Source organism: Saccopteryx bilineata, chromosome 10 (genome assembly GCF_036850765.1).
Source record: "Saccopteryx bilineata isolate mSacBil1 chromosome 10, mSacBil1_pri_phased_curated, whole genome shotgun sequence".
Classification (NCBI taxonomy): domain Eukaryota; kingdom Metazoa; phylum Chordata; class Mammalia; order Chiroptera; family Emballonuridae; genus Saccopteryx; species Saccopteryx bilineata.
In genome coordinates, this window is record NC_089499.1 from 67,597,462 (window position 1) to 67,611,875 (window position 14,414).

At 39.7% G+C, this 14,414-nt stretch overlaps 1 protein-coding gene across 4 annotated transcripts in view; it reads right to left on the reverse strand.

The window, feature by feature from the left end:
- Nucleotides 1-14,414, reverse strand: part of MITF (melanocyte inducing transcription factor) — a 287,564-nt gene that overhangs the window by 29,144 nt on the left and 244,006 nt on the right. For all 4 annotated transcript variants that reach the window (XM_066244594.1, XM_066244593.1, XM_066244596.1 and 1 more), the window contains exons 3-5: nucleotides 4,324-4,551; nucleotides 3,199-3,282; nucleotides 325-420 (exon numbers count right to left, since the gene is read on the reverse strand). In XM_066244594.1, coding sequence (XP_066100691.1) covers nucleotides 325-420; nucleotides 3,199-3,282; nucleotides 4,324-4,551 — 408 coding nt within the window. The remainder of the gene's footprint in view (nucleotides 1-324; nucleotides 421-3,198; nucleotides 3,283-4,323; nucleotides 4,552-14,414) is intronic.

Consider the following 14,414-nt stretch of genomic DNA (forward strand, 5'->3'; position numbering starts at 1 on the left):
GCACACAGTGCAGCCCACAGGGTTCTCCTTGGCAGCAGTGCACTAAGCTGGGGGTGGACATCGAGGACATTGGAAGAATAGGGTCCCACTGAAAGTGGACTTGGACTCCGGGGACTCCAGGGAATGTGGAACTCTATAAACTCATGAGGAATTCTTAATTTCTGATGTCAAAGACACTTATTTGTAGCCCTGCAATATTTCTCTGTTTTATTATTAACGAATTTCTCAATCAATCACCTGCAAAGGCAAACTAAAAGTCCAGGAAAAGGGAGAGAACACTGAAAATAGCTCAAGGTTTTCTTAAAAAGAAAAAGTCATCAGTACCGTATTTGCCATTTGCAAGGCAGGATCCATCAAGCTGAGTATTTCTTCATTATAACTTGATTCTAGGCTAATGATGTCATCGATAACATCATCCATCTGTAGGGAAAAGGTCAATGGAAGAGAATAGATATAAGCAAAAACCATGCAAAGCAACCCAAAAGAGATCCAAGGTCTTTTCTTACCCAGAGCAATAATACTCTTTAGATTCTAAGAAGTAACTGTCCTCTTCCTTCTAAAATGTGAACGTTACTGAAGGCCATTAACACTCACAGGTGACAAGGATGACATGTGCAACCAGCCCTTTGTGAGTGACTAGTAGGTGCCAGGCACTGTGCTCTGGGCTTTTCACTGGTTAAGATTTACCCCAACAACATCCCAAACAGGATAGATACTATTATAATATCTATTTTCCAAGTGACATAAATGAGAAGCAGTTAATTATCCCAAAGTCACAGACTGCATCCCAACTGCTATGGTATACTGCCGGCCCTCAGCAGCAAAGCTGACCAGGAGACCTCACCTTGAATGACAGCTTCCATCTCCTTTTTTCTCTAAGAGTATACCCATTCCCTTCATAGCCTTGCCTGCAGTGGGGAGACAGGTGGTAATTCAGCCCTTTGCTCAAATAAGAGCATGTGGGGCACTGTGGCTCTCAGGCTACTGGCTGGCCCTACACTGATCTCCGTGCCTTGTAACATAAGTTTCTCCTTGTACAGCTGCCCCTGTGCTTGGTAGCCCTGAGGACCACACCCAGATGAGGTTATCACTACTGTTGTGAAGCTGACGTTCCCACTAGATCAATTTTATTCCTAAAGTGCCAAAACGTCAGTTATGACAGTAACCAACAGCGATTACACGTGCACTGCAGCGGTTGTGAAGACAAGTCTGTGAAAACAGTTCTTCGTAAACACCTTCTGTCCTTGAGCGAGGTGCTGTGTCTCTGTGACATGTGCACGTGTATGCACCCCACGTGCTCGGAGACTCAGCGTGCTTCATAAGCATAGGAGGAAATCTCAGCGCTCAGAGCCATGCTCCTCTGAGTCCCCCCATTTGCCACTTCCAATTAAAGAGGACAGGCTAAAGAGTCGTGGGACTTGTTGGACGCACTTGCCCCCAATCTTTATGAGCTTCAGTGGGCCAGTCTGTAAAATGGGGTCAACAATACTCATTGCTTTATAGGGTTCTCGTGAGATTTCAGGATAAAGCATGTGAGGTACTCACAGTGCCAGGACTATGGTAAACATTCAGAAAATGAATGTTATTAAGTGGCCCCTGAAAAAAATAATTGGAGGTTAGTTTTGAGTAATTTCTCGCATACTGTTTATTGTTTCATTTCTAGGTATACCAGTTTTATTTGGTTTGTTTGTTTCTAAGAAATAATTTTCTAATTATGCTGGGGAACAGACAAATAGGCCCAAGGACTTATGAACAACCATTCTTTGTAAATTTTTTATTTTTAGTGAAATAAAATTAGAGGGCCTAGTGTGATAGAATTTTTTAGATAATTTTTTTCTCATAAAATGGTAATGGCAAGTTGATAATAAAAAATATAGGAAAGCAAAAACAGTTTTTGTGGCTTATTCTCCTTTCTTTTATATGTCTATATACACATTTTAAATATATAAATTAATACATGAAAGTAGCATAATTTATTCATTAAATGGAATATTACAGACCCTATAATTACTTAGGAAAAGACCCATGAAATATTATTAAATTAATAGTTTCAAAATGTATATTCCATGAGATTCCATTTTATAAAACAATATATAGATTACACACTTACCTTGGTTTTACTAATAATAGCCTATCAAAATTGCTACCCTACAATGTGTATCTTAATGAAATTACAACATTTTAATTTTGTTTATTAAAATTTATTTTAAGCATTATTTAATGACTTAAAGTCACTCAGGGAAAAATGCATTTTAAGTTTAATTTCCTTAGTAATTACTTCATCATGAGACACTATAAGAAATGTCTCTGTTTATATCTTTCTATCTTTAAAAATAAATCAATAAAGGAATTAAAGTAAAAATCATTTTTTTCTGTGAAGAGTAACAAATGCTACAGAGTATACACAGACCCTGACCTCAAGGAGCCCAGAGGCACTAAAGAACCTCTAATCATAATATAATAATAGAATAGAGTTTATACATTTAGTAGAAACTGCATTCCCATGGGGACGTTCAGTGCCGCATGACAAATGGGACCCAGAGAGAGCCGCAGACGGACACACTCTACATTCTGTAGTCCCTCTGGAAGACTAACAATGAACATGAACCTGAACAGGCTCATTCTGTTTCTGGAGGAAGAAAAGAAATACCTGTTTAATTTTATTTAATACAAGATTTCTCTCTTTCTCTCTCGCATTTTTTTCTTCTTTGGACTACAGTATATTTTCTACTCTCTTTTCCACTTGCAGTAACACTTGTTAGTGTCCTACATAAGCAGAACTTTGGAACACGGTTTGGGAAGTAGCTCAACAGAAGCATAAATTAGATAAAGTGACTGCACACAGGTGACGTGGTTGCATGTGGGATAAGGGAAGCATTCAGAGACATAGGGATACATGGGATGTGGTCTGAAGAATGAGTGGGAACTCACTACCTCCAAGAAAAGAGAGAAGGTCTTGGCAAAACATAAGAGCATGAGTGAATGCCCAGAGCTGTGAAACAAAATGGAATATGATGTGGGAAGTGGGAGCAGTATGAGTTCAAACTGAAAACAAAGGCATAAAACAAAAATATAAATAATAAATAAATAAAAATCAATTGTACTAGAGGATCCTTAAGTTATCGGATGGTGTGACAGACCACAAATTCAGACTCTCTTTCCCAAATATTCCATCACGGGCACCGAGTCACTTAGTACCTGCATGCAGGATGCTCGGGAGTGCGTGTTCATTGTTGGGCATTCACTCTCCGCCCTGTTTTGTTCTTCAAACTTATAAAATCCCTGCAAAAACACAAGCAAAATCAGCCCATGACTTTGATTTGCAATTGACTCTTCAATGACATGTTCACACGTGGCTGATTGTGCAGCAACAAGATGAACTAAGCTTTCAAACAAAGTGGAATCTGACTGAGGAAGGAAACAATGAAAACAGAACTCTCACCAGATCAGCCTGATAAATGACAAATATGGACAGAGAAAAATAAGACAGTTGGTTTGGGCAGAAGGAAAAGACTTGGTCCCTTTAGAAATTAAAATCAACCAAACTTCAGAAAAGTCACCTCTGAAATTGTATAAACATTTCAGAGTACAGTAAAACTCCATTAAAATGAGGCTCATCTCATAATTTGGAAGTCATAGGCCTTAAGTCACAACTCTCCTCTCAGGTATCAATATTTTCATGCATCAAATTTTGATGCAACAATTAGCATGAGGTGTGTTTGAGTCTTGTCTCCAATCCAGTCTTTACAAAAGCAGATTCCATGAGCAGCGGCAGTTTTACTATCAAACTGAATTTATCTAGCAATTAAACACTGGCTTTGCTGTTTGATTCTTATGTGCTCTATTTTTCAAACCCATCCACTCACATTCTGTACTTTTTTTCCGCACTCAGAGAGAAATAAAAATAATACTCCAGATACTCACAACAAGTGAAACTCCTAAGCCGCCCATCCCACACCTTTCCTATTTCTGCTTTTCCTTTTCCACCTCCCCTCTCCTCTCTCTGCATATTCACTGCTTTGTAAACGGAAAGGCATTGAAGAAAACACTCAGCTGATGCAGCCCAACGCCTGGGAGAGAGTGTCCTCGCCTCCACCTTGCACTCTGAGCTCAGAGTGGCCAGGTCTCCAACTTGCACCATAACCCAATCACCCAGTGACACTGAGGAGAGGTCGGGGGTGACAACGTGCTTGATCAATGGGACAAAGGCCAGTGAAAGCAGCCATGTGGATAGGCTAGAGTCCACAGTCAAGTGCAGGAATGATATCCAACAGACAGTCATTTAGTGTAAGAAAACAGGAGAGGGGAGGAGACATGAATTACCTCTTTTTCACAGTTGGAGTTAAGTGTAAGCATGGCCATGGGGCTGTTGGGTGCGCTGCTCCCCGGCACTGGTGGCATGACATGATCGCCAGGCTGGTTTGGACATGGCAAGCTCAGGACTTGGTTGGCATGTTTATTTGCTAAAGTGGTAGAAAGGTACTGCTTTACCTGCTGCCTTTGGGCTTGCTGTATGTGGTACTTGGTGGGGTTTTCGAGGTGGGTCTGCACCTGAACATAGCCATGGAGGGAAGAGAAGACAGCGCTGTTATTTGTGAGTTCGGACAGCTCTTGTTCCAGTCACAAACATGACATGTGCCAGTCCACCAACAGAATAAATGATTAGTCCCTGCTGTGTACCAGGCACTGTGCTCATGGATTTTGATATTATTAAAGTTCAAAGTCTAACTCTTGGGATTTGGGCTCATAGTTTTCCCTGTTTTATTTCCCTGTGGTATATGTACATCTCTTGAAAACCTAGGCCCTTCTTTTCATGTCTAATAACTAAAAATGTGTAACTATTTGTAGGGCAAAATTTCCTCAACGGATTTATTAAGATCAAGACAGTAATCTAGAAGAAGAAGCATAACTCAATTTATTTCACTTTCCTTGGAAAACAGAATAAGCTATTTGTTTACAAACACAAACAAACAAAAAAACCTCCTTAAGAAACAACTGTAAAATGGTTGTTGAAAATAAACAGAAACATTCTGATGATTAAATCAACTGGTTGTGAATTAATACCTCCCACTTTCATTTGACATGATTATTCAACATTTTAATTAATATTGCAAACTTAACCTAAAAATCAATTGCACATTAAGTAGTTTCTTTCAAAGCATTAACACTTACATGTATATATTTTTTAAATGCAAGAATATTCAGGTACCGGGATATATTTCCCTTCTTCTTTATGTCTTATAAACATGAATACAGAATTAGAAATGCTTTTTAAAAATCAATGATACTCAACTTACAAGTCACTTTTCTTTGATAAACACAATTTAATCTTATGAGCTAAGCACAGGAGCTGATGAGGAGAGCACAGCCATGCATGAGGGAAAAAATCTTACTAATATCTACTTTGTTTACAAATAAAATTGAATTACTTCTATTGGTATCAAACAACAAATAGCATCAAACTACAATTATTTCAATAATTGCACTTATTGAAAATAGTGTGTCTATTTAACAATAACATGAAAAGGTGACTTACTTAATTTACTGCATTATATTTCAGAGATTGAACAGGAATAAGAATAAAGCTCACCTGATAGTGATTATATTCTAGCATTTCCAGCATAACAACGTGTTAGGTAGCCCCAATCCAATGAGAAATGGTAGACTATTCACTCTCTCTACTTTCTGTAATTCCGACTTGGAGACTGACTGGCATACAGAAGCACTATAAACAAGGTAGCCCGAGACACCACCGGAAACTTGGTCACAGCAGCCCTGCTTATAATAACTCAAGCTAATTAGTTATGCATGTAAAAAAAAAACCAACAAAAAAAAAAAACCGTTCACACAAGGGGCTTTTTTTTTTTTTTTTTGGAAGTTCTACGAGTTTAGTCTTTATAAGTAGTGATACCAATTTTGCCCCCTGGCTTGACGTCATGGTTTTTTTCATAAATATAAAAGAACCTTTTAAAAGGATGAGCTATCAAAGTCAAACTCACTGTCAGATCAAGGCCGATTCACTATTCATCTTTAGTTCCAGTAGTATTAATAGACAATGGTATTTCTCTTTCAGCAATAGGTTAAGAACTAGACATCCCCTTTGGAAAAGACATTGCCTAAAAACTGCTGATACATATGAAATATTTCTAGTGGCCAAACAACTCTGCCACTATGACTGCGGCAAGGTGGTCTTTCCAGTGCGGAGTAGTCTGTACTGAAGCTGCAGCTCCATCAGCTTCATCGTGCATCCTGGTTTCAATGCGCATCTTACCCTTAGCTGGACAGATAGGTTACCTTCCTACTAACCTCGCATCAGGAAAAGAAGGAGCTCTCCTAAATAAAACAGACAAGTGTGCGTGCGCACACACACATGACTGAATGCATTTTTATGTACGTGTATATTTATGTAGGTGGAATAAATGTCTCCCCATCTAAACCCTTGAATTAGGAAGCATGAAAATTTTTACTAAAAATTGTTTAATATAATTCTTGGGGATAAAGAAGAATAAGAGTTACCATATACACAACTGATGCATCTGTATATTTACTCATTTGTTCATTCCATTACTTACTCTTATTACGTGCTGAACACTGTGCAAGACATACATTGTAAACACACAGATATGATTGCCAACTTTATGAAACTGATAGGAGCGAGGCAAAGGAAGAAAAAGGGCTAACAAATACCCACGTAAAATTACAATAATAGTTAATGTTCACTGGTGAATTTGGGAACTATTTTAAGAATAAAAATTTAAAATTCAATAATTCTGTCCAAATGCCCAGGATAATGAAGTCCTTTGGGTTGACAGTCTCAAATTGTTTCAAATGACAGATCTAACATGCGCACATGTGTTCACAGAGACATTCTAAGTTTCATAAAGGGCCCAGGCACAATAATAATGAGGACAACAGACATTACTAAAATAAACGTAAAATGAGGGCAAGGAGTGTGAAATGCCTACTTCACTGTTACACTTAAAAAAAAGAAAAGGCTGCACATTTAAAAATAAATGTTAATTCACTGGCAGATTCTTACTCTTTATTGAATCAGAATCTTATGCTTTAGTAAGGAGAAAAGCCACTTGGTCTCTATTTAGCTCTGTCAATGAGATCTTCACTATTTCAAGGTTGGGGTGATCAGAGAGGGATGTCAGTATCTTTTTAGATTTCAATTAGGTTGAGAACATGTTGGCTATAAACACTATGCAGCTGATGAATCATCTCCAGCTGTCTTCAACCCAGATACCTGAATCTGGAAACATAAATGAGGTTCATGAACTATGGAGCAATAATAGGGAGTGGTGAGGTTTGTGGCAAACTAGAGGATGCACATTTCACCTAGAAAACAAAAACAATTGCCATAAGATGCAGCCGACTATGGTGGTGCGGGAATAGCAGGCCAGTAGAGCTAGATCTTCCACATCTTTAATTTAGCTGGAAATCTGAACTTCTTGAGTAAAACTTCCCAGATTAAAAAATGACACCCCATTGTTTGTTCACTTTTGTACAAGACAAATCAAACACATCTGTGGGTTGGTGCAGACTTTGCTTTCCCCACTGTTCATGAGGGCAGTCTCCACATCTACATTACCTGGGGGTGGCCCGGGTTCTGAGAGGTTAATTCCTCTTCTAGGAAGTTCATGTCAAAATCCAGGCATTTTCTGGTGCTTCTCTGAGAGGCAGCATGCTTTGCCACTTCTCAGGCAACACTGACATGTGATTTTCCGTCAGCTTCATTCTAAAGACATCCTAGGGCACACCCAGCAAGACAGTGCCAGCAGATATTACCATCTTGGCTGATAAAATAATTCACTGGAGGAAAAAAAAATCCCATCTGATGTCCACTGTCCTTCTATTCCCTATACTATTTATAAACCAGAATATAAATAAAATTGAGTGAAAATTCCCATAATCCTTTTAGTTTATAATTGATTTTATTTATTTTTAACAAGTCAACAAAGTGTTTCAATTTCTCACTTCATGTTTACAAAGAAAATGTGTTTTTTCGACAGCTCAGATAAGGGCCTAATATCCAAAATTTACAAAGAACTCATAAAACTCAACAACAAACAAACAAGCAATCCAATAAAAAAATGGGAAGAGGACATGAACAGACACTTCTCCCAGGAAGAGATACAAATGGCCAACAGATATATGAAAAGATGCTCAGCTTCATTAGTTATTAGAGAAATGCAAATCAAAACTACAATGAGATACCACCTCACTCCTGTTAGATTAGCTATTATCAACAAGACGGGTAATAGCAAATGTTGGAGAGGCTGTGGAGAAAAAGGAACCCTCATTCACTGTTGGTGGGACTGTAAAGTAGTACAACCATTATGGAGGAAAGTATGGTGGTTCCTCAAAAAACTGCAAATAGAACTACCTTATGACCCAGCAATCCCTCTACTCAGTATATACCCCAAAACCTCAGAAACATTGATACGTGAAGACACATGTAGCCCCATGTTCATTGCAGCACTGTTCACAGTGGCCAAGACATGGAAACAACCAAAAAGCCCTTCAATAGAAGACTGGATAAAGAAGATGTGGCACATATACACTATGGAATACTACTCAGCCATAAGAAATGATGACATCAGATCATTTACAGCAAAATGGTGGGATCTTGATAACATTATAAGGAGTGAAATAAGTAAATCAGACAAAAACAAGAACTACATGATTCCATACATTGGTGGAACATAAAAATGAGACTAAGAGACATGGACAAGAGTGTGGTGGTTACCAAGGGTGGGGGGGGGAGGGAGGACATGGGAGGGAGGGAGGGAGAGAGTTAGGGGGAGGGGGAGGGGCACAGAGAACTAGATGGAGGGTGACGGAGGACAATCTGACTTTGGGCGAGGGGTTTGCAACATAATTTGATGACAAAATAACCTAGACATGTTTTCTTTGAATATATGTACCCTGATTTATTAATGTCATCCCATTACCATTAATAAAAATTTATTAAAAAAAAAAAAAAAAGAAAAAAAAGAAAATGTGTTTTTTTGCTCACTAAGTTTAAGGAAAATTAAAAGAATTACAATTCAACAAATTACTACCCATTGCCACACCTATACCACTATTCTTTTTATACTGTTTTCTAAATGACAGTCCATTGAGGTCAATTATACAATCACCATTCCTGAAAACTTGTCCAGGTTCACATTTGGTAGAGGCTGAAGTTCTTTTCAGTCCCAATATCATAATGTTACCGCAGAAAAAACTCAAGCCTAGAACACATCATGTACAAAGGTATGCTTAACAAAAGAACAATAAAGATATGAATACTGACCTAAGAAAGAACCAAATCAGATACAAACAAGAGCAAAAATAAAGGAAACTTGAGGAAAAGGAAAGTTAGAAGTGACTAAGGTCAATAAGCCCAAGTTCTTTTCCCTATTACAAAGGGTCTGCCCACCAGCCCAGCCAGGCCCCAACCCAGTTTCTGTAAGGTCTGTAAGGTAAGAATAGAGTTCACATTTTTAAATGATTAGAAAAGACCAAAAGCAGAATGATAATTTATGATACATGAAAATTACTATGTAGAATCCAATCAGTGCCCAGGAGTGTGGGGTTCTTGCACACCGCCACGCCCACATATTTGCATATGACTCAGGCTTTTTGCACATTGCAGAGGCAGAGGTGAGAACTGGTAAGGGATGATCCCTCAGGACCCCCAAAACTAAGATATCCACTATCAGGATTTTTACAGAAAGTGCAAACACTGGCTCTGTACGAAAGTTTACCTCACTAGAATTCAGTTTTATTAATTACAAAGAAGTTTTGGTCAAGATTGAAGAAAAAAATTAGATAATTTTTCTGAAAAGAAATAGTACATGTGTATATAATTTTGTGTCCTTCCCCCTCCCACACATCTAAATTGGACAAACAGTCTTGTTTTCCCCAATTTATTTATTTATTTATTTCAGTGAGAGAGACAAAGAGTCAGAGAGAAGGACAGATAGGAACAGGCAGACAGGAAGGGAGAGAGATGAGAAGCATCAATTCTTTGTTGCAGCTCCTTAGTTGTTCATTGATTGCTTTCTCATATGTGCCTTGACTGGGGGGCACCAGCAGAGTGAGTGACCCCTTGCTCAAGCCAGTGACCTTGGGCTCAAGCCAGCAACTGTGGGGTCTTGTCTACAATCCCATGTTCAAGCCAGAGGTCCTACACTCAAACTGGTGAGCCCATGCTCAAGCTGGATGAGCCCGCACTCAAGCCGACGACCTCAGGGTTTCAAACCTGGGTCCTCCGCATCCCCGTCTGACTATCTACTGCACCACGGCCTGGTCAGGCTCCTCATTTTAAATATGCAGAAAAAGAAACTCTGAAAATAAAATCAAAAGACTTGCCAGATTTAGCAACCAACCCAGGTCTCCCCCATTTTGTCCCCAGTAGCAAACAAAGCCAACACCATACACTATCCGATCAATTTTGATCCTCTTCACTGAGTAAAGAGGAATAGATAAAACCATGTGAATCCAGAGGAGTATTCACATACTCATGTGTGCACAGACAAACATGTATGAATTTATGTCCTATTTTTATTGGTCTGTATACTTTTATACTGCTTCCTGTCATATTACTTGGTAAGGTCATTAGGCTTCTGAATTAAGAGAAATGAGTTGTAAATGTGTACAAAAGAAAAGGATAGCAAATATATTTTTCTAAAATTTTGATGTTCTAATAGAACAAACTAGACCAGATCAAAATTTCTACCACGTTATTTATCCTTTGCTAATGACCTATAAACTGTGTGTTTATTATAAACCTCAAGGTGGAAATGCTGTGGGTTTGGAACAAACAATATTTAGTTGCCTCAGGAGAAAATGAATTATCCTAAGAAAATTCCTCCCATATAAATACCATTTTTTTTCACTCTCTCTGACTAAAAGAAGCCAAAGGTCTGAGTATAAAAAGAACACAAAATTTTTATCTTGGCCAAATGGATACATGAGGAATGTAAATGTGGGAGCCATCTGCCTGCAGAATATTTATAATCCCAGAATAAAAACACCACTTTCAGAATCAAATCCTAGGAGAGAAGCAGCGAGACCTAATAATCTTTATCCGTTATTCGCTTTGAGAGAAAACTATTCTGTGCTCAGAGGATCCTATCAGTCACTGTGCGTGGGCATGTCATTCTAAATAGCAGCATTCTGTAAACTACAGAGAAAAGAATTAGAATTTGTTCATTCAAAATTGTCTACCATGCACCAGCTGCTGTATAATTTATATTCATTCTTAGCTTAGGTCAATCAAAAATAAAACTAAGAAGTCACTTGAATAATAATGTAAAATATCTTGAAAGCCTCTTCACACAGTATTTTTAAATCATATGATGCTAACGATTGCATACAGAAGCAACTGTAAAAGACATTTGGCCTTGGCCGGTTGGCTCAGTAATGGAATATTGGCCCAGTGTCTGGAAGTCCTGGGTTTGATTCTCGGTCAGGGTACACAGGAGAAGCACCCATTCCTCCCTCTCTCACTTCCCTCTCTTTCTCTCTCTCTCTTCCCCTCCTGCAGCCATGATCCAATTGGAGTAAGCTGAGCACAGGCGCTGAGGATGGCTTCATGCCTCTGCCTCAGATGTTAAGAAGAGCTCGGTTGCTGAGCAATGGAGCAATGCCCCAGATGGGCAGAGTATCACCCCCTAGTGGGCTTGCCTGGTTGATCCCAGTTGGGGCAAAGGCAGGAGTCTGTCTCTGCCTTCCCTCTCCTCTCAATAATAATAATAATAATAATAATAATAATAATAATAATAGACATCTGATTTTGATAGTTTTAACCTCTTATTTTGAGTTACTCACATCTGAGAATATACCTAATGCTCTCTTGCTATCTACATAAATAACTGAATACAGGATTGGGTGCAAACCTTAACGTGCATATAAAACACCTGGGATCGTGTTAATGCAGCGTGATTCTATAGGTCTGGGGTGGGACCCAAGGTCATGTATTTCTCATAAACATTCAGGGGGTGCTCCAGGGACCTCACCACACCTTGAGTGCAAGGCTTCAAGACATTCCTACCTAGAGTTCTGCTCCCATGAAGAGAGTTATATGTTCACCATTCATTCATCAACTATTGCTTGAGTACTCTACATCTTCACCGTTTCTTCTCCATGTCTTTTGCTGGTTTTCTCCTCTTCTCCTCCTCTAAGTGTCAGAGGGCCTCCTAGCTCCAGGCCTGATTTTCCCTACCTGCTGGCACAGCCGTGGCAGTCTCAGCCAGGCCTGAGGACGTAAATGCCCAGCCCAGACAGCTCTGAACTCCACACTCATCTCACCACCTACTGCACAGCATCGTTTGGAGGACTGTAGACTTCTCAACCTTTATGTGTCATCACCCCCTCTAAATCAGCTCCTCACAAGTCTTAGTAATGACTATCTTGTGTTGATGAAATGATAAGTGGCTGTATATTTCCTATAATATACATGACACTAATTTTGTAATTTTTAAAAATCTATAAATTTTACAAAAATTAAATTCTGTGAATCTGGAAAAATAAAAATATATTCAGGCAGCATTCCTCTATTGAAAACTTTAAGCAACAAATAAACCCATGAAGTTGTTATATAATGATGAAATTTGCCTCATTTCAACCTTTTCTTTAAGAACACTTCATCAGATTAAAAGGACCCTGTTGTTTATGAAATGTTTACTCAAATATTCACACCCAGACAATTCGTATATTTGACACATTTAGGGTTTTGTAGAGGGCTGAGCATGCATGATTCTATGGTGCCTGATCAAAGCCCATCTTAAGGACCAATTCAGCCTTCCCTCCTAACGGGGATGTGAGTGTGGCACTCCACGTGCTAGAACTTTCCCACATGCCGCAGTTTAGCACTGCCTCAGAATTGCAGGCTCCTTGTTTTGACATCCCCTCCTTAAAAAATGCCCCCATTGTATGCAGTTTATGAGGTATTAGAGATCATTATGGCATGGGCAGCAAAACTTCTTTTCATAAGGCCCGACACTCAAAAAACTGGCAATGGTCAAGTCTGTCAGAGATGAAAACATGACCCCAGGCCGAAGCAAAAGGTCAGTCAGAAATGAGAGCTGCATGCTGCTGGTTTGAAGGTCAAGTCCACAGGAGCTGAAAACTGGCAAAAAGCCACTGCCTTGGAATAATACAGAATTAGGGACCTAAGTTATAAGACTGAGGGGTCTCCTGGTTTGTGAAGAAGTGCATTGTCTTGGGCAATTCTGAAGACTTGCACAGATAAGTAAGGATGAAATTCCAGGTTAAAATCAACAACCCGACAATAAAAGCAGCAACTAAGAGCACTTTCTGACATGCTAGGTACTGCACTGAGCTCTGCATGTGGCACCTGGTAGCTGCCCCCATTTACAGGGGCACTGAGGACACAACAGAACCAAAGCTTTGCTTCAGTTCAGGAGCAGAGACAAACATGATGGAAACAAATTAGCAAAGAAGGAAGAACCTCATAGCTAAGAGTAGTGCAATCGGAAAAGAAAACAAAGAAAGCCATTGGGACAGAAGAAGGCTGCCCTGCGGTGGTGACATTCCAGCTGAAGCTTGAATAATACAAAGAAGTCAGCTATGCAGAGCACCCAAAGAGCTGCCGTCCTGAGGTGGGACAGGTTGTGGCATGCCAGGGGAACAAGAAGCACATCAACAACAACCACCCCAGTCTGACGAGGCAGTGGCACAGTGGGTGGAGCATGGCTTGGGATGCAGAGGACCCAGGTTTGAAACCCTGAAGTCACTGGCTTGAGCACAAGCTCACCTGGCTTGAATGCTGGCTCACCAGCTTGAGTGTGGGATCACTGACTTGAATGTGAGATCACTGGCTTGAGCCCAAAGGTCATTGGCTTGAGCAAGGGGTCACTGGCTCAGCTGGAGCCCTCCAGTCAAGGCACATATGAGAAAGCAATCAATGAACAACTAAGGTGCTTTAAAGAAGAATTGATGCTTTGCATCTCTCTCCCTTTATGTCTGTTCCTGTCTTTCTCTTACTCAAAACAAAACAAAACAAAAAAATCACCACCCTAGCAGGGCTGGAGCAGTGACCAGGTCAGCATGTGACCAGGGAGAGGCAGTCAGGCCAGATGTTGTTTTGGAGCTGTGTTGGCCTCTGAAGGAAACCAATTTTTTTGTCATTTGATACTTACAAGAAGCCTTTGGGAAGTTTTAAGCAGAGAAGCAACAAAAGCTGGTGAACATGTAAAAAATCACTCTGGGGTCAATGTGGATGGAGGTAAAAGTGGACACAGGGAGAACACTTAGGAGGCTTCTGTAGCCATATAACTGTGAATTAATTGTACCTTAGACCAGTGGTCCCCAACCTTTTTTGAGTCACGGACTGGTTTAATGTCAGAAAATATTTTCACGGACCAGCCTTTAGGGTGAGACGGATGAATGTATCACGT